At 42.7% G+C, this 21,462-nt stretch overlaps 1 protein-coding gene across 7 annotated transcripts in view; it reads left to right on the top strand.

Annotated features, from left to right (window-relative positions):
- The window catches only part of PPP2R2B (protein phosphatase 2 regulatory subunit Bbeta), a 424,375-nt gene that overhangs the window by 151,783 nt on the left and 251,130 nt on the right, over window positions 1–21,462 (top strand). For 4 of the 7 annotated variants that reach the window (XM_032477042.1, XM_032477043.1, XM_032477044.1 and 1 more), the window contains one exon: window positions 11,735–11,928. The exons of 2 other annotated variants lie outside the window; for them this stretch is intronic. In XM_032477042.1, coding sequence (XP_032332933.1) covers window positions 11,735–11,928 — 194 coding nt within the window. Of the gene's footprint in view, window positions 1–11,165; window positions 11,232–11,734; window positions 11,929–21,462 lie in introns of those variants that run through there. One more of the 7 variants, XM_032477046.1, reaches the window with a different exon arrangement.

Here is a 21,462-nt window from a genome sequence, read left to right as displayed (position 1 = left end):
TGATTTTTTTTCTATAAGTTTGCATGTTTGCTTATTTGTTTTTGAAATATAATTGACCTACAACAGTATATTAGTTCCTATTATACAACATAGTGATTTTTTTCTATGCATTTCAAAATGATCACCACCCTAAGTCTAGTTACAATCTGTCACCAACTGAAGACATTTCTTAGTTATTGACTGTATTTCCCACACTGTACATTTTATACCCATGACTCGTTTATTGTGCAACTAGAAATTTATACCTCTTTAATCTCCCTCACTTATTTCTTTTTTACCCCTCACTCTCCTCTCTCCTTATAACTACCTTTTTTAAATGTATCTATGACTCTGTTTCTATTTTGTTATGGTTGTTCATTTTTTTAGATTCCACATATAAGTGAAATCATATAGGATTTGCCTTTCACTGTCTAAAGTATCACTAAACATAATACCCTCTGGTTCTATTGATGTTGTCACAAATGGCAAGATTTCGTTCTTTTTAACGGTTGAGTAATATTCCATTGTGTGTATATATACATCTTTATCTTTATCCATTCATCTGTAGGCACTTGGATTGTTTGCATATCTTGGCCATTGTAAATAATGCTGCCATGACCATAGAGGTGCATAGATCTTTTCTAATTCCTGTTTTTGTTTTCTTTGGATAAATACCCAGGAGTGGAATTGCTGGATCATATGGTAGTTTTGTTTTTAATTTTTTTGAGGACTCTCCGCACTATTTTCCATAGTGGCTGCACCAATTTACATTCCCACCAACAGTACACGTGGGTTCCCTTTTCTCCACATCCTCATGACTTTTAAAAGAGACTAGTAATTTCTCCCCTTGGAGCTCCATTATACAGGCATAATTCATTGATTAAAGTATTGGGAAGTTAACCCAATTTAATTGTCCAATAACTTGCTATTTTCCCTCTTAAGAAAAAGTAGTGTGTCTCCCAAAACAAAAGTGAGAGTCATTGTGGAGGAGTGAGCGTGGGAGCCAGGACACCAGGGTCCATGCCCTGGGTCTGTCAACCACTGGGTGATCTGGGCAAGTCAGTTCTTTTCTGGAGGCCTCACTTTCTTCATTAGAAAATAATGGGCCAAAATGAATGATTGCTAAGCCACATCTTACCATGAACCTTGTTGGGTATGTGTTTGATACTACCTGGAGTTAGTGAAGTCACAAAGTTTAAGGGCAGAGTTCTCGAGACTGTCCTCACTTGTGACATCAACTGCAAGTTTGGGGGTTTCCAAAACTCCCTTCAATTTTAATAATTCAGTAGGACTCCCAGAACTATTAGTATAAAGGTATTATATTCATGGTTGCAGTTTATTACAGGGAAAGGACACATTAAAATCAGCCAAAGGAAGGGGGATGTACAGGGCAGAGTCAGAGACATCCCAGACTTGAAGTTTCCATTGTTCTCAGGACACATTACCCTCCTGGCATTGATGTATGACAATATGCATGGAGTATTTCTAACCAGGTAAGCTCACCTAAGCCTGGTGTTCAGAGGATTTTTTGGAGCATTATAGGGGCATGACTCATTGATTAATTGCCCACATGGTTGAACTTTGTTTCCAGGTCAACCCAAATCCTCCACCCTACATCACATGGTCTTTCTGGTGTGGCCAGTCCCCCACCATAACTGTTAGAGGTAGCAGCTCCCACCCCAGACAAAGACACTGCTATTAGGTTTGACATAGATTACCTCCTAGAAGCCTAGGGCAAAAACCAGACCTCTCTTTGGTCAAGGACAAATTCTTTACTATGCAAGAATCCTAGGCTTATTGTTTATTAAGACCCCCCCCCCTTGTTTGATCTTCTTTTTAAGGGAACACACATTGACTGTTTCATTCTTTCCAAAGGTACATTAAAGTAACCAATGTGTGCCAGGCACTGTTCTAGTGCCGGATACAGTACAGAGAACAAAAATATCCCTGTCTCCCTGGAAATTATGTTCTACTAGTGTATTAACCAAAGCCAAATCAATGTATACTGTCAGGTATCAACACAGGGATAGGGAGTACTGGGAGGAAGGGGTGCGATTTTTTTTTATATGAAGTGGTCAAGAAAGGCATCTCAGAAAAGTCAATTCTGGATTGACAGCTGAATTAAGTGAAGCTCTGAGCTATGCTGCTGTCTGAAGGAAGGTTCTCAGGGAACGGCAGGTGCAAAGGTTCTGGGTGGGGGTGCTCTTCCTGGTATGTTTGGCAAACAATAAGGATGCCATTATGTCTATGTGTGGGTGAAGGGAAGGGGATTGAGAGAAGAGTTGGTGATGCTGCAGGTGAAAAGTGAAAAGAAAGAAAGAAAAGGACAGAGTTATAGCTGGAGCCAAATCTTTCCAGCATTTTAAGAAGTGTTACTCTGAATGTGTAGGAAGCCAATAAAGGGCTTTGAGTAGAAAAGTGACATGAAGCGATTTGCATTTAAAAGGACCATTCCACCTGCTGCACAGAAGCCATTCTGTAGAGGGGTGAAGGAGGGATCACACACTTGTTAGAGTCTATTGAAACTATCATGATGAGATGCGATGGTAGTTGGAGGCTGGTAGTGGCCGTGGAGGTGGTGAGAAATGACTGGATTCTGGATGCATTTTGAAGTTAGAGCTGGCAGGATTTGCTGATGAACTGGAAGGATGTGGGGAATGAGAGAGGCATCAAGGAACAGGAGGTGGAGTAGGTATGGTGGGGGTGGCGTTAGGGGTTGAGATGCCTGGTGGATACTCAGGGCAATATCAGGTCAGCTGTCAGTGATATCAGTCTGGAGGTCAGGGGAGAGGTTTGTGCTCAACATTCAGTTTCGGGATTTTATCGTCAAGTGAGTGGCAAGCCATGACTGAATAAGGTCACCTCAGATACTTAGAAAGGAGGGAGTGCTCAGCTGTATGCACCAAACTGTTTGCATGCAAATGTTAAAGGCAATGGTGCCTCTAATTCAGTTAAGTCCTTGGAAATTAATCCACTCATCATGTGACCACACAATTCTACTCGCTGATCCAATCTGAAAGACTAATAGTTCTCAGCCAGATTCCTATAACTGTACCTTTAAATTTATCCACCTTTAGTAGTCGTAATAGAGTCCAGATGCCCAGCCGTGAAAATTCTTTTTTTTTTTTAATAGTAACATCTAGTTATTTGGCTTCTTCTACTGGCTGGAATTGAAGCCAAAGTTGTTGAGCTAAATAGTTGGCCTATTAGGGTGGTGACTATTTCAAGGACTGAATTACACCTTTCTTGCTATCTATTATATATTGTTATGTAGTGGCATCTTAGCACATCTTAGAGTCTTTATCTTATATCATTCTATTAATTCATCTTACTAATTTTAGGGGAAATGCAGATTGGGTTCAAATTTACTATTATATTAATATATGTGTAGGTGTGTCTGTATATTTTTTCATATTCAGTTTGTATTACTTTAAATAGTTGTCAGGTTTATCAGATTAGTTTCTTAGTGTGGTTTTGGCATTACAGTCTAGTTCAAGCCCTTGGTCGATGAAAATTTTTCTTTAGAAGAATATGATAAAGCTCATTTTGTGAATGAAATAGCATGTTTTTAGTTCCTCTCTACCTGTGCTGTAGTCACTAAGCCTGTGTGATTATTGAGCCCTAGAAATGTGCCTGTTCTTAGAAGTGCTGTTAAGTATAAAATGCACACCAGATTTCAAAGACTTGGCATTAAAAAGACTATAAGTATATCATTATTTTTTATTGATTATATGTTGAAATCACAATGTTTTGATATATTGCATTAAATAAAATATTTTCATTTCATTTTCAAATTTTTTAATATTTAAAAATACTATTAAAATTAATTTCAGCTGTTTCTTTTCCCTTGTTAATGTGGCAGCTTGAAAAATCTACACTTATGAATGTGGCTTGCATTATATTCCTGTTGGAGAGAGCTGTTTTGTGCATTTGATAGCATATACATTTATATCGGGGTCTCTCAGTTTTCTGATGTGCAGAAAATGATTTTCGATCTTTTCAATACAAAGTTTCACCCTAGAAAGTGTTTCATAACACTAAAAAAAAACTTTAAAATTTCATCTTACTACAAAAATGATACGTGTTCTAAATTTTCTTTGATGAAAATATGAAAAACAAAGAACCACACATAACCACTGCTAAATATTTTCATGTATTCCTTTTGGCATACACATATTTTTATAACTAGTTAGTGTACATTGTGTTTTGACTTTTTTAAACAACATAGCATGAACATCTATCCTTGTCATTACACACCTTTACATTTTTCTGCACTAATATTAACCTGAAGGATATATCATACTCCTAGAAGTAATAGTGGTTTATGATAGCAGAAATTTTTAAGTATTTAATAACAGCCTTATTGAGATATTCTTTAATTTTTTAATCTTTAATAACAGCTTTATTGAAATACTCCTTTTTTTCTCTTCGTTTTATTGGTATATAATTGACATACAGCACTGTATAAATTTAAGGTGTGCAGCATAATGATTTGATTTACATATATCATGAAATGATTATCACAGTAAGTTCAGTGAACGTGCGTCATCTCATATAGACAGGAAATTAAATAGGAAACAAATTTTCCTTGTAATGAGAGCTCTTAGTATTTACTCTCTTAACAAGTTAAGTGCTAATTGTATTTGTCATGTTGTACATTACATCTCTGGTACTTACTTATCTTATAACGAAGTTTGTACCTTTTGAAACATCCTTTTAAAGTGTACCGTTCAGCGGGTTTTAGTATATTCAGAGTTGTGCAGCTATTGATTGCCCTTATGTAATTTTAGAACATTTTCATTATTCCAAAAAGAAATCGCCAAACTATAAGCAGTCACTCTCATTCCCCCAACCTCCGCCCCTGGCAACTAGCCTACTTTGTCTCTATGGATTTGTCCATTCTGAACATTTCACATAAATGGAATCATGCAACACATGGTCATTTCTGACTGGCTTCTTTTACTTAGGGTAATATTTTGAAGGTCTACCCATATTGTAGCTTGTATCAGTACTTCATTCCTTTTCATAGCTGAATAATAATCCTTTGTGTAGTTATATCACATTTTATTCATCCATTTAGCAGCTAATGAATATTTGGGTTGTCTCCACTTTGGGGATGCTATGAATAATGCTGCTATGAATATTCATCTACAAGTTTTAACGTGAATATGTGTTTTCTGCTGTCTTGGATTTACACCTAGAAGTGGAATTGCGGAGTCAAATGGGAACTCTTGTTTCACATTTTGAGGAATTGCCCAACTATTTGTGGCTGCGTTATACAATCCCACAAGCAGGGTGTGGTGGTTCCAATTTCGCCACCTCCTCACCAACACAATAGTAGTGATTTTCAACTGAGAGGCTATTCATTCCTAAGAGGGACGGATCAGAATCTAGTGGTGGGTGGTTTGGAAAAAGACCTCCAAGATTCTGTTGGGATCTCCACCCACCCAACACACAGATACACACATACAGTGCCAGGCTCCTATTTGTTTGACTCTGGGTATATTATTTATCCCTATTAGCCTCAGTAAAATGGAGATAATAATAATACTTACCTTATAGGGGCTGTTGTTAGAATTAAATGAGATAATGCTAGTGAAATCCTTTGTATAGTGCCCAGTACATAATAGATGCCCAGCAAGTGTTAGCTGTGAATATTATATCAATGGCTCAGAATTTTCCACAAGATGTACACACTATAATTTGCCTAGACAATTCTATTGTTGGACATTTGTCTTGTATCCAGTTTTTTATGGTTATAAACAGTGCTCTGAAAAATACCCTCAGGGTGAAATTTTTGCCCACATCATGATTATTTTCTTAGGATGAATTCTGTAAAGTATTATTGCTTGGTGCACTTTAAAGAAATTTAAGGACATTTCCTAATCTGTATTTTTTTTTTGTTTAAATTATACTGAAATTTTACTTTGAAACATGTAATCAGGTACTAGACAGCACCCTTTGAGCTTTGGCTAACTAACCTGGTTTTGTAACTCCTCACTGTATACCTGACAAATGTAATGCAAAATAAAACTGTCTTGAATAAGACAGCCTAAGTTTAACTCAAACCTGTGAATGAGAAAAGGCTCTCCAGTCTGAACTCTTGGATTTTTGTACCTTTACTATCATTGCATCAATATCCTAACTAGGCAAGCAGAAGAGCTATCAATGAAATTAGGCACAGTGGATGGTTTTGGTTTGCATTTAGTCAAATTCAGGGCAAAAGTCAGGTGACAGTGGAGCTTAAGCAGTAGAAAAGAGTGGGCATGCAGCTTTCCTCATGGCGTCAGCTGTAGGAGAATTTAGGGGCCATCAGTCACAGATCCACCATGGCAATTTCATAACCAGCCTGTAGGGGGTGAAACAAAGGCATTAGGTTTCCTCTGATGGATATGGGAAATCTTTATGGCAAAGGTAGGATTTTAAGAGTTATTTAAATTAAATTATTTAAGTTATTTAAATTATGAAGTTTGATTGGATGGTGCAGTATACTGGAAATTGACACAGCTTGGGAGGCAGTGTTGAGGAATTGAGAGGAAATTTGAACAGATAACAGGTATCAGTAGAAAGATATATCAGCAATTAATGTGTTTCTACTGGCATACTGGTAAATGTTTGATGATCAGCTCTCCTCCACACACCACCCCGACCCCACCCCAGCCCCCGCAAAAAAGCCAAAGCCCTGATTTATATAGGTTTTTAAAAATTTATATGATATAAATATCCCACCATGGCAGATTTCAGATTTTAAGCAACCAATGTGATGTCACTCAAAGCAGAGCTGGAAAAAGATGTAATTGGTACAGTCAGCTTTCTACAGCCAGTACACACCAGCTCCAGTATAACACTATTTACTCCCATAACTTGCTGTACTGGGATACTTGAGGAAACGTACTCAGTGAAATCCATTAAGTATCCAGAATCTAGAATTAATAACATTTTGAGGGCAAGATGTTTTGTTTTCTTCTCCTAGGTTAAAGGCTCACTCGTGTGGTATTTATTACGTGTTGTAACATACACAAAAAGGAATTGCAAACCTTGCAAACCAGGTCATCCTCTGGGCATGCAACATAAACCACCTCAGAGAGACAGTTGTGCATTCAGGGCTGAGTGATCCTAGAGAGAGATTTCGTGTGATTCCATGATAGACAAATGTGGTCAGGCCTGAACCTCTGTAATGTGAAAATCAAGAAAGGATAATCCTGATTCCTCCCATTGGCACAGAACTTTGTGGCTTATAAAGGGCTTTTTGCAAGGTGGTAAAATCTCGTATGTCCAGTTTCTAGTGCTCGTTTAAGGCAGATTGATAGCTGTAACACTCAGGTTTCTAGGTCACTTGTGTTCACGTGAGTGACTGCCTTGTAGTGCCTCTCCCCAACTCTCTGCAGATAGAAACCCCGATGAGCCACTCCTAGGAGAAAGAAGTGACCTTTTAGTGAGTCCTGGCTACTGGCCAAGCCTGTACTAAGCATTTTCCTTACATTGTCTCTGAAGCCGCTCAACAACCTGATGAAGTAGTTCCTATTATTTTCTTCCATTTTGCAAATACAGAGGCTCAGAGATGTTAAATTACTTGACAAAGGTCATGAAATTCATAAATGTCTGAGGTGGGACAAAAAACCCAAGACTCTCTGACACCTAAAGCCTGTATTAAGAATCTCCAGGCTGGCTTAGGTCAAAGGTTTTAATTAAATTTTAGATATTTAATGTGCTAATTGGACAGGATGACCTACAAGGTTCCAGTGTAGGCAGCACGAGCCTGACTAGGGTGAGGGTATATGAGAGTATTGGGGGAGGGGGAACGTAACAAAGGTGATGGAAAAAAGAATGTGTTCACAGGCTGTCATGCTGGATTGTGTAACTTAAGAAGGCTGTGTATTTGTAATTGGCCTTTTCTGTGTAAAGCACAATCCTGAATGAGGTCATCCTTTCAGAGTGACCTCCGCTGCCCCTCTTGTAGCCTGTGGCCCCCTTTACATAAACTGTAAACAAGATCATAAGTTCCATGACGACAGAGACTGACGGTACATCTTAAGCACTGCTGCTGCTGAATCTCTCGTCCTATCCCAGGACCTCCTGTGGTAGGTGTGTAAATATTTGTTCACTATTGATAATAGTGAGTAGTTAGTAATAACTGCTATGTGACAGCAGTATATTCTTTCCAAGTATTATCTCATGTAGTCCCCACAGTAACTCCATTAAGTAGTACTATTTTTCTTCCTAGTTAATACATTAAAAAAAAAAAAAGATGACTTAGGGAGATCTTGTAACTTGCTCAAGGACATAATAGTAAGTGGCAGAAAATCAGCTTTGCTTGATAGCAGAGCCTTGGCACTTAACATTTTGCTATAGTCTCTTGATTTATAATACATTTGTTCTATTTCTAAGAAAACTCGTATTACCACAATCAGATGATAGAATTTCAGTTCTGTGAAGAAAGGGACTCTTCTGTTTTAAATATCCCAGTACCTAAAACAATTCTTGGTATATATTAAGTGCTCAGTAAATATTTTTGGTGCATATGCATACAGGAATGGGCAGGACAATTACTTCAATAGGAATAGGAGTTACAAGCTAGAAAAATACTGGCTCACAACACGTTTTCTTGTTGGGGTTTGGGGGGGGTAAGAATTTTAATAAATGTAGAACTCTAAAACCTAAATATCACTGAACACATTCAGTAATTTACTCCTTCACTTAAGAAATATTTATCTCCATTCAATAAATATAATTGAGCATCTACTAATAGACACTTAATAGCAGAGTTACAAAGGTTGGTTGACAATAGTAAGTAAACTGTTACAAAATGCAAGATTCCACGAAGAAGAAAAGTGGGGAAAATGGTATAGCGATAGAAAATACTGGAGGAACGGACTATGATGTGGTCAGGAAATGCCTCAGTGAAGTCGGGACAGTTCAGCTGAGATGCTGAAGAGTGCCAAGAACACAAGGAAGGGGCACAGGGAATGAATGGCATGTGCAAATGCCAAAAGCTTTTGGAAAGAACTTGACTTGTTGGAGGAGGAGAAAGAAGGTCAGCGAGTCTTCTGGGAAGTGGTCTGTGTAGTCCTCTTAGAACCACAGGATTGCACAGGGCTGCCTTCACTCACTGACTTCCTTTACTGCACATCATTGTGCTAACACACAAAGCCAAGGGCTGTACTTTTCTTGGTTTTGGTTGGAAGGGCTAGTTCCCCATTGCCCATAGTAAAGACTCGTTCACAAAATAGAACCCTCTGAATCTACTTAATCTACTTAATGGAGAGCCATCTAATTTGCCTTTTCAGAACTCATGTCTTGGGGAAGAAGTGCCCATACTGTCGAATAAAATAAATGTAGGATGAATTTTGCAGGAAACAGGAAAGGGAAGTTTTAGTAAACCAGGGGACCTGATTGATGGAGGGGACATTTCTCCCATTGGTTACAGTGGAAAATTGCTCAAGTGCATCCTGGCCAATGAGCCGAGGCCCACCTGATTTATCTTGCAAATCTGTTCCAATCTGGCCCACGTTGTACAAAGATATGGAGGAGAATATCTCAAATACCATGCCAAGGTGGCAATGAAAGTTCATTTCAACTCAAAGCAAGATGTCTTCTCACCACTTGGAGATGAATTTAGCTTTTTTCCCCTCTTCCCACCCCACACCCGCAATTATGATAATTTGCAACAGAAGCTGGACTGTGTAACTACAGATGAGCTGACCCCTGGAGCCTTGGTGATGGATACAGCTCATGATGTGGAAGAACCAGCCATGGCAAGTGGAGCTGAAGTGGATTAAATCAACTTGCACCAGTCTGCCTCTGTTCCTGGAATTTTATATGTGAATTTGGCAGAAACAGTCAAACAAGTACGTAGGACTTAATCACAAGATGAGAATAAAATGGAATCTATTCTAAGCTGAACCCCCCACCCCCCACCAACACACACACCAAATTATATCAAAGACTATTTCTACTCTCTTCTTCCAGCGATAGGAGGTTGCTTTCTGGAGGTGCGGACAATGCCATTTTCCACCTGCCAGAAGCCTCTATTCTTCATGGAAATCTAATGGCAATTCCCAACCTGAGTTAAGGACTTGTTTTCCATTTATTTTGAACTTCAAATACTTTCTTAATTGTGTTAGCCGAAGCATTGTATGTATATAATTAACTCACAGGTCTCTGTGGGCTCATCCAGCTAAACCTGTGGAGCTTAACTGAGCAAAGCAGTCGCTGATGTCTCTCCCTGCAGTTTCACCCATGGAAATGAGTACCTTCTACAGGAGGAAACCCGGGACATTTCTTTTCCAAAATGTGAGCTGGGTTGCTTCATAAATGACCTTAGTTGTTTCATAACAATAATGATCTCACTTTCATTCAAATATGGAATTAGTGATTTGCAATTTGGGGAAACGTGGCGGGGAGGTAGGGATTCTGTGTTTTCTTCCTAGTTGAAGTAGGAAGACAGGACTTTTTTTTTTTTTTTTTTTTTTTTTTTTTTGTATTCATTGGATCTTTGAAATTCCCTCCGGAAAGGAGTGGTTCTCTGTGGGCACAGGGCTCCAACGCCGGGCTCCCACGAACCTTTCAGGTGGAGAGCAAACATCAGCTGTTCCTACGGCTGAGACGGTGGGCTTTTTCGGACTGACTAATCACAGTTACAACATCTTTGTGACTCTGGAAAGGGAGACGTGGGGTGTGATGGCAGGAAAGTTCTGGCCCCTCCTCCCCCTTCTATTCCTAGCGCAGAGAGGGCTTCAGCTAGGCTATGAAACTCACCTCTCTCTATGGGGCTTCGAACCCCAGGCCTCGCCCTTTAACTTCATCAAGGGATCGCATGCATCATAGAAGAAGGGCAACAGGGACCGGGATGTAGACTTCTTGCCTACCCAAGGGAACCTACTTCTCTCTGCTGTTCTGTAGCACAGGTGTCCCGAGAAAGGCAGCGAGCTAGGTACTCTGGGTGCTGGAGTAAACGCCGCCCTCAGCTGTGCGGCACGGGAGGAGGGAGGTTGGAAGCGCTCGTCTGTGCTTTTGCCGTGAACCTGCAAGCTAGCTGCTTGCCGCCCAGGTGCCGCTTCGCGGCTGCGTGCGCCCCACTGCAGCAGAGAGCAGCCGCAGCCTCTGCCTCGGCCACCACTGCTGCTAGGGAAGAGTCCTGGGGCTGCTGACGCGGTTGGGAGGAGCCTCGCCTTTAATGCACCAGCCGCCTCCAGCCGCCTCCTGCAGCAAGCAGCAGCAGCTGCTGCGAGTGCGCGCGTGTGGGTGTGAGGGTGAGTGCGCTGGCGCCGGCCGCAGCGCCCTGCCCAGCTCCCCGCCGGCTGCCGAGCCCCCGCCAGCCAGAGCCAGCCTCCCGCGGGACCAGCACCCTCATCCGGGCCGGGCCAGCCTGAATCCTGCCCCTGCCATCTCGCCACTGCAGCTCGGGTCCAGAAAGGCACCATTTTGTCGCGGCTGCCCGCTCTCCCAGGGGGAGGAGGGCCCTATTTTGCATTTTGGAGCGGCTGCCAACGAGGGGAACCTGTTGGGCATCTCCCCAGCCCTGCTTGTGAGCGCCTCCGGGGCGGCGGGCGGGACCAGACCCCTCGGGGCACGGCGCATCTTGGCACCCGGAGGCGGCGGAGGCAGGCGCAGCATCCTCGCTGGGATTTGGAGCTGGAGTGAGCGCACCGCGGGAGGAGCCGCCGCAGCCTCGGAGATCCCGAGTGGAGGAGGTGACAGCTCCATTGCCGGGTTTTTATTTTTGTCTCTCTTCGCCTCCCCGTCTCCTCCTCAGGCTCGGACCATGGTGCAGTCCCACTGGCTCCCCTGCCCCCCTCTCCTGTGAGACTGGCTGCGGGGAGGGATCATGGATACTTGTCTGCCGGCTTCTGGTTCCCACGCAAGTAAGCCTGCTGTCAATGGAGGAGGACATTGATACCCGCAAAATCAACAACAGTTTCCTGCGCGACCACAGCTATGCGACCGAAGGTAACGCCAGCCCCGCCGCATTCCGCCGCTGGGGCCGGGCGCAAGTTGCGGATCGCTGTGCTCCGTGGGCAGCGGGGCGTGTGGCGGCGGAGACTTATCCAGGCCCTGGGGCTGGGGCGGGGGCTCGGCTCGCAGGGGCGGCCGCCGGTGCGCGCCACATCCATCCCGGGCTCCGCGAGGCGATCCGGGAGTATAGCAGCAGGTGGACCCGGCGCCCCCGGGAGTTAAAATGGCCCTCGGGGATTAGGTTTTTCAGGGTGGGGCTCCGGCTAGAAAAATGACCCCCAAAAGGCAGATGACCCCTCGCGCAAAATGTATGGAGTCTTGGGGTGGGGGGTATTGGAAGGAAGGGAGCCCAAGAGGACCCTGGGTTCTCCCCTCCTGGAACCGAATGACGTGTCTCGGTGGCTGCAGGGAGGGCATGGTTTCATTTCCTGCCGGTTCATCTCTCCAGCCGGGTTACCTGCTCAGACAATCAAAAGCCCCGAAGGCTCGTTGAAAAAGGGCGAAGCCTTCCTCCTTGGAAGTGCATTAGCAAGATATAAAAAGGTGGCTGGGGGAACAGTATTCTGGCGGCGATCGAATGAGTCTGACACGTGGGGCGAGCAATGCGATCAGTGGGGCCTTTAAAAATCACCATTATGAATTCTGCAGCAGTAGTTTCTGCTGAATCAACAGCCAGCAGAAAGCAAGAGGGTTCAGTAAGCCGAGCTTTGCCAAGAGGTGAAATTGTCGTGCCTCTCTCTCCCTCCCCCCCCTCCCCAGCTTGTTCTGATATTAGCTTGAGTGAGGTTCAGGGAGGCAGGGGAAGTCAGCAGGTGGAATCATTCACCTTTTGTGTGGGAATAGAGAGGAAGCATTTTTTTCCCAGATACCCAAACTTTTGCATTTTTGCTTTCATTTTCTACCTGTAGGCCTTTATCTTTAACTACTCCTGTAAAGTGTTGCATAGTCACAGTGTAATATCCAAGGGAGGAAAATGTGTGAATGTGCTTCAGGGAAATGTAATAAGGCATGTTAATTTATCCTTCTTATTCTTGGATGATAAAATTTCTATAGTATTAAATCAATACTACTAGAGAAATGTAGAAGAATTCAGGCTCTGAAATAAAAAGACACATAATATAACGTCTTCTATAAACGTCCCTGGAAGTTTTAGATAGAAAGAATGCCCAGCACTGTTGAAAATATATGATTCATTCATCGTCTTTATTGGTGAGCGTCACATCTATACATAGGTCCATGGCACTAGACAGATTAAGCAGAACTGTATGAGCTCTGGCCTTCAGGGGCTTGGAAGTAGCTTTTAAGATGTTCAGCTTGTCTCTGCCCCATACCAAGCACCATACTTGCTGATTCTTTTTACTTGCCTGGTGATAGCGTGGTTATAAGATGTCCTTCCCCAGTCCTAGTGCTTTGTCACTGACTCGCTTACCAGGTAGGATACAGTGAGCTCCGTGTCTGAGCGTATCATCCAAAAGAGAAGTTGCCTTTGGGTCTTTTGTCTTTGGGGGGCACACCTTTTTTTGCGTTTGAGGCAACAAAGACAGGGGACTGCCTTTGTGTTTTCTTCTGTACTGCATTGTGCCTGCAAGTGCAGGCAAAGGAACTTAGCTGGGAAGACGGGGAAACTGAGGCAACGTGTGTAGCAGTGTCATCTGTAGAATGAAGAAGTGAGTTAAACACGGTGTTCCATATTGCCTTCAGGACCCTAGATACTACCTAGTCTTTGTTCCTATTTTATGACATTTTTGTAAACTGATTCTGGGTAAAATTCATATAGTCCAAAATGAGGCATGAGTGTATAGCGAAGAACTTTCTAAAATCTTTCCAAATTAGCTTCTCAGATCCCTCCCTTCCCTCGCACCTCTATGGCATGCATGCATGCATGCACGCTCACCCCACATTCAAAACTAAACAGACCTTTATTTCGCAGTAGGCTTCCGATTTCTTTTACCTGATCTTACGGAAGGTCTGGAAAGAAGAAAAAAATAGAACTGAGACAATATAAATTGCCTTTTTACATGCAACCCCTAATTGCATTTTAAGTGCTGGCCAGCGTGGGAAGGGTGTTTCCTCTTCTGATGAATACCTTAAAAGTGCTAGTACACCTTGAAGGAACACCAGATCAGAATATTCTTTGTTAAAATCCCCTCCACTGGGGGCTTGCCCCAAAGTTCTCTTCCCCTTTATTAACTTAAACCCACTTTCTGGGGAATTTGTTTCTAGGTCCTTCTATAGACTTTCTTTTCTTTTTGTCTCCTTTGATATTTCTGCATTTGCCTATCTTGCCCAGATATGTCAGACATTTTTTTTCCTCCAAAATCTCCTTCACATTTATCTCTGAATTTTTCTTTCCTTTGCTTGGATCATGCCACACTGCAGTATTCTATTTAAAGCTGAAAGGTTTTTGCTGTGTAGTTAGTGTGAAGGACTCTAAGCTCAATTTGCATTGTAAGTGGTAGCTGCAGGCAAGTTCATCCAGCTAAGAGCAATGCAAATGCTAAAGGACACTTTTACCCAAGCTCCTCTCTCTCTCTCTCTCTCTGTTGGGAAAAGAATGCATGATGTGCATTTATTAGATATTTCCTATGACTTTTCTTTTCTTCTGAGTATTAAGTTACTGCCCTCCTCTACCTTTTCCTATGTTTTCGTCCCTTTTTTAAAGTCAGTATCTTTGAGTATTTTCTCTTTTCCAAGCACTCTACTGAGCTTTCTCTAAGTAGCATTTCAGTATAGCCAGACCTTGCTAAGTGGGTGTTGTTATTTCCATTGTTGAATAAGAGAACTGAGCAACTAAGGTCCAGAGGTGATACTCATTTGTCAAGGTCACACAGTCAGGGGAAAAACTTGTCTTCCAACTCAAGACTGTCTAAAGGCCATGCACTTCTACTAAGAAATTCTGCTCTGCCTCATTTTCCTTTAACCATTAGCTCCCGTTATGGGGAAGACCACAATGGTTTTATCTTTGTGTATAAAACTCTGTTCCCATCAAGGGTAAAATTCTTTGCAGGGATAGTTTGTAAGTGTGTGTATGGGATTATACATTACGAAAAGCATCAGACTTGCTAGAAGCAACTGAAATGCTGTCTCCATTAGAGCAGTCTGAGAGTTTTCTAGATTAATCTTTCTACTCCTCCTCTGGGGCCACAGACAGAATAAGTATTCTCTGTAAGTGGTGTTTCTAGGAATGGCAGTCTGGTTAGAAGGGGAAGTCAGGGAACATGTTTTAAAATAACTATTCTGTTCTCAGTTTCCTTAGCTGTAAAATGGGAATAACAGCAGGACCTCTGCCACAGGAAAAAAAAAATGTCTAACACAGGGAAAGCATTCAAGACGGTGTCTGATACAGAGCCAGACCCAGATAAACGCCCTCGATACGTTATAGCTGCTGAGATTGTTACTTAAGCTGCTCTTGCACTGCAAGCACACTTTCTCCTTGGATTGCTGTTGATTAAGGGTGGTCTCGAGGGGAAGGGCTAGTGGAAATGGCAGAGAAGTCACTAAAACCCACCACACTCTCTTCCTGGCTCAGCCACCAGCCATGGTTTTGCTATTTAGCAATTTGCCTTAATGTACTTGCTGGTTATGTGCTGCAGCCAGTAAGTTTCATCATCTCTCCGAGGCCTTAAAAGACCTCTACTGCTTGTACATATTAAAGGAAGAACAAATTCACTTAGTCCATGTATTGTTGTTATATTAATATATTATAATTGTAGAACTGTTGATTCCTTCTGCCTTTAATTCCTTCAGCAAACATGAGTTGACTTCCTGCAGAGGTGATCCCATTTGTTCCAGTACAGACATGGGCTCTGTTCTCACAGATCTTTCAGTCTCGTGGAGGAGGTAGACATTAAACAAATTCTTTCACACACACACAAAAGTATGGCTGCCAACTGTAATAAGTGATATTCAGGAAAAGCACACGATGCTTGGAGATCATATATAAGGCAGAAAGGTGGATCTAATTTAGATTAGGGTTTCAGAGACCACCTCTCAGTCAGAATTGAAGCTGAGAAGCAAAGGATGAGTCAGGAAGTAGCAAGAGCTGAAGACATTTCTGGTAGAACGGACGAGAGGTACAAAGCCCAGAGATATAAAATAGTCTGACAGATTCAGAGAATGAGAAGATGCCTAGCGCTGAATGTAGGGTACAAGAGGAGGAGTGATGGGAATGAGACTGGAGCCTACAGTTTACTTTGAAATGGACCAAAACCAAGAATGATTAATGCTGGGATGGAGGGATGGATAAACAGATAGATGATAAAGCAAGTATCAAATGTTAATGGTAGAATTGAGGTGGTCAGTCAATGGATGTTCACTGTAATTTTTTTTCAACCTTGCTATTTGGTTGTAAATGTTCATAATAAAATATTGCAGAAAAAAAAAAGAAGAAGAAGAAAAGAAACTGAAGAGTTATTTAGGGACCAGGTCATGTTGAGCCTTTGTTGGCCATAAGGAGCTTGGACCTTATCCAAAGATGGATCGAAAACCATTAAAGGATTTTGATCAGGGGGAAAATGTGACCAGGTTTGTTTTTTCAGAGCTCAGGCTGGCGGCTGTACAGAATAGGGTCACAAGGCTGGGTGGAAGGTGAATAGGAGTGAAAGCAGGGAGATAATTAGGAGGCCATACTCTAGGATGGTGGCAGCAGTAGAGATGGAGATAATTCAGTGGATCTGAGATGTACTGTAGAAGAAGAATGGTTAGGGCTTACATGGTGTGATAGATAGGTGGAGATGGAGAAGTCAATGGAGGTGGTATCGAGGATGGCCTCCCAGAACCTTGCCATGAGAATGGTTGCGTTAATGGGGCTTCCCACTGAGACTGGAAAAAGACTTTGGAAATTGATCAGGCATGTGAGTCATCTGGTCTCACAGTAAGATTCTTAAGTGAGCAGGTGGATATCTGGGTCTGAAGCTCAGAAAAAAGATCTGGACTAGATGTGTAATTTGGGATGTTATCGGCATATTAAAGGTACTTAAAAGCATGTGAAGAGATGAAATGCTTGGGAGAAGAGCACTCCAGGGCAGAATTTCAGCCAATGTGTGAAAAATGACAAGGAAACTGATCTTGGCTCAGTTTAAGGAAATTGTAACAAAAAGTACCTCACAGTGGAATGCCTTGGTGTAAGCATAGTTAACCACACACTTGAAGTATTCAAATAACACTATATGGCCATTTCTCAGTAATGTTTAAGAATAAGAAGAGACCAGTCTTGGGTGAGGTGAGTTGAGAAGGTCTCCAAACTTGAGATCTGTGTAGTCTGTGAAATGTGACAACTTCTTAGAAGCAAAAGAATCAAAGTGAGAAAGTGAAAGTCGCTGCTTCCTCCCCGCCCTCCCCATCCTTCCCACACACACTCAAGAAAGAGGGAAGCTATGATGAATAAAACTGGGAAGGTACATGAAAATGGCTTTTGATATGACGGTGCTGGGAAGGCCTCGGAAAAATAAAAGAAGGTGGTGTCATGATGGAGAGCTGCCTTGCAGTTCCTTAAGTTGCTTTGGTATTTTTATGCAAATGCCAGATCAGAATAGTATTTCCAATGCATATGGATGAATGTTTGAGTTCTCTGCTGTTCTCAGAAAAATTTGAAATGGAAGGTGGGAAGAAGCTGCCTTATACTATTATAAATGACCTTTCCGGGGATAGGAACTGTTCTGCTACTGAACATAATAACCAGAGTGCATTGAAAATCACTAGCAAGTATTCATTATTAGCATCCATGTCCCTAGGGGCGATCCTGAGCCCTTTATGAGAGCTGGTCAGAAATGTACCAGTGAACCTGGGGTGAATAATATTAGGCCAGTCCTGTCAAAATATTGGTGATGCTCAATGAAAAGAGCACAGCTGTAGACTGACATTCCTAGACTCTGGCATTTGCATTTGCGAAGAAACTAAGGGTCCAATTTGGATACTTAGACAAGGGATGAGAACTAAGTACTGTCTCCTTGAGTACCGTTTGTATTCCATGCATTTTCCTAGGTGTTTCTCATGTGTTTACTCACTGAATCTCCTTCAGTGACTCTGAAAGAATGGGTGTGTTAGCCCCATTTATCAGAATAAGAAATTGTAAAGTTTAGAGAAGCAAGAAAACTTGGATAAGGTCACATACTTATACATGGCAGAACCAGATTGAAACCAGTGCCTGATTCTAGGCAAGTGTTCTTTGCCCACCCCTGTTGTCGCTTGGCTGGGTTTTAGGGGGAAAAAATGCAGGTTATGTTCTGCCGTCTGCATACATGCCCGTGGTACTTATTCAGTGCTACTCAGTTACCAGGTCCATCTCTTCCCAGTGCAGCGCTGCGCATGCCTGGGCCTTCCTCTTTGACCTGCAGAGAGGAAGCTGAATTTCCCTACCCGGTGCCAGAATCCTTGGCTGACTTACTCCTGTAGATTTATTCTACTCTCTAATAAGAAAAGAAGAAAAATACTTATGGAATTGAGCATTGAAAGTATGAAAATTAGCTGGATTTTTAGAGCCTTCTCCATGTCCCTCACCTGCTGTCTGGGACGTTCACATTGCAGTTCCCAGCCTGGGCTGAGATGGTCCCACTGAGCCATGCAGTCATGCATTCTCCAAAGCTGGTGGCAGCTCATAGAGTTTCCTGGAGCAGAGCAAAAAGAAGTGGGACAGGGGCAGCTGGGTGGTGGCAGATGTCCTTTTGCACATAAATGTGGGGGTATCTGAAGCCTCATTTTGGCCAGAGCAACTCTCTGGTGGTGCTCCACCCATCTCCCATTAAAAAAGATGAGTTTGCTTTCACTATGCTTGTCATTTTTACCACCAAATTTCCTTCTGTTGCCTTTCCAATAGAACTCTAGAATGAGGCTGAAAATCAGCTCTGACCTAACAAACCAATTCTGACATAACTCTCCCAGTGGAAGCACAGATTCTTATTACGAGACCACTAGGAGTTTGTCGTAAATAATCCAGGAACCCTTTAATTGTTATGCTGCGAGTTCACTATGGAAATAGTGGGAGTGATGTGTGAAATCCATGGACAACTAATTGGTACAAATGGTTTCTTTGGAGCAAAGATCATCATGGGTCCTGGAAAAGGATGGGTGTGTCAGACTCCCATTTCTATGCTTTAGAAGACAGAGACCTGATTGCTTCTAGGAAACGTAAAGAAATGAAGAGGATTTTGTGGGTAAGAGGCAAAACGATGCATGGAGTCTAAGGGTCTGGAGGGGCCTCTACGAGCAGGATTTTCACCTGAGAAAGATAAGGTCTGCTGGAAGAGTGTGCCAAAGAGTGCCTTACCTGTGAGAGGATGCCTTCCAGGTGTACTGGGCTTCATGCTGGGGGCCTGGCAGCCCCCTCCATCATCATGGCTGATTTCACTGCCTTGAATCCATGAAGTCATGAACCTCAAGTAGTTGCAGAATGGCAGGCCACTTCCTCCTCTTATGCAAGGGTCTCAGCTCTGTGGCCGTCACCAGATGCACAAGGATGTGAAGCATGGAAAAGCTGTCAAGGGCTCTCATGTGGAGCATTGCAGCAGGATGCTGAGCACTCCCAGGTGGTCTGGAAGGCAAAACTTGGGTCCCTAAGTACAGAATACCACCAGGAAGTATTTTACCTAAGAGGAGAGCTGTACAGGAAACTTGAGGAGAGTAGCATTGCTCATGTGACTTTGCAGAAGTCAGGTCGGGGCCAGGGACACCCAAGTTAGGAGGTCTGTTGGTTCACTACAGCTGTATTGTCTTTCATGTTGCTCTCTGCCTTTATGTCTTTATTTATAAGGCAAATAATGCATAAATGCCTTTTTACTTGAAAGGATTCAGGCATCATAGAAGTAGATAAAGCAAAGCATGAATCACCCTCCACCCTGACGCCACCCCACCTCCCTGCCCAGAGTTACCATTGTCAGTGTTGCTCTGCTTCCTCAAGCCACCTTTGTGTACACTTTCATACCTTTAAATATACGTGAAGAGATACACACTGGGGGAGGGACTGTTTGTGTAGCCGAATGCATACTGCTCATTTTATTTGCACTTTGTTTTCTCTCCCACTCAGTGATAGATCTGAAAGACCTTTCCATGTCAGGACACGTACATTGGTCTTGTTCTTTTTAACGGCTGCATAGTGCCCCTTGGTGTGACTGTACCACAGTTGGATGGATGGAAAAGTGCTTTCCGGTTTTTTGTATTACATAAGATGCTGCAGTGATTGTTCATGTGTATGTGTTTTTGTTTAAACATGCTCCTTCCTGATTGTAGCATCTTTAAAGCCATGATGCTTGTCCTTGTTTCTTAGCAAAGGACAAGAAGGAATCTCTAGTCCTTCTTTTTTTTTTTTTTTAATCTCTGAATAACCTTGGATAGCCTCATGAACTTGAATTTCCTACTATAAGAAATGGAAATACCTGGCATACCTATGTATAGGTACATAATATGGTGTATTAACCCTCTGTGGATTTGAGTGTTAGTACAGAATCATGTTGATTACTAGCACGTGCAGAGGGCTTGCTGTGTGCCAGGAGCAAACTTCGGGCTTTAAAGTATTTTCTAGTTGCTACTCTCCTTATATCCCTGAAGTGACAAGGTGAAACCAAATGAGATTACTTGTCCAAGGCCCCCCAACAGTAGGTGGCAGAATAGGAGTCATGTCCAGATCTGTCCATATGTTTTATGTAACATAAAAAGCTAGAAAACACATTTCCATCCATCCACAAGGGAACTGTAGTATATGGACGTGCCTGGTTTTTTTTTGGGGGGGTGGTGGTTTTTTTTAAGTCATGATGCTGACGCAGAAAAATTATTATTCATTTTTTTCTAAAGAAATTCTCCATTGAATCAATCCCGATTCAAAGGGTCTAATTTTTATCTAGAGTTTGAAAATGAGCAGAGGGGGAAATTGGAAGGCCATGCAGTCTTTATGGTAAGCAGTAGTTTGGAATGCACATGAGCAGACCTGGGTGTTATTCCCAGTCCTGCCACCATAATTAGTCACTTTTACTCTCTGGGCTTCAGTCTCCTAATCTATTAAAATGAGGCTGAAGATGGGAGAGGGGAGGTATGCTCTCTATAGATTTTCCAGGCTCTAAGTTTCCATGATGCACTACATCTGTATTTGTGATCATCTAAGTCTGTTCTGTGTGTTCTGACATTGTGCTCCGGGGTGAGTCTGGGGGACACAGACAGAGGCTTTAAATGGCCTGACAATGCCAAGTCTGGCTGTATGTACTGATGGGTCAGATCATCCTTCTGGCAAGAAGGCTCTGGTGCAGCCAAGAAGTGGAGCCAGAAAGGGAGTCGTCTCTTTGCCAAAAGGTGCTGCAGATGGAGGAGCCAGTCTGTCTGGGCGGCCCATGACTTTGAGAGGAGCCATTTGGCAAAGTTGTTGGCAGGAGCTGCCTTGCAGCATGAATGCTGGAGACTGTCCTGGGCTGGAATGAATCAGGGATGCAGCAAAGGTGGCTGGTGGAACAAATAACCATCTGGTGAGCAGGGCGCTGCTCATCTCACCACACTGACAGGGGAGAGTAGGTGCCAATCAGTGAAGCTGAGTTCTGAGTGACACAG

The sequence above is a fragment of the Camelus ferus genome, chromosome 3, assembly GCF_009834535.1.
Source record: "Camelus ferus isolate YT-003-E chromosome 3, BCGSAC_Cfer_1.0, whole genome shotgun sequence".
NCBI lineage: Eukaryota > Metazoa > Chordata > Mammalia > Artiodactyla > Camelidae > Camelus > Camelus ferus.
The sequence above is the reverse complement of the archived record's forward strand: the minus strand, read 5'-3'. Positions and strand labels throughout refer to the sequence as shown.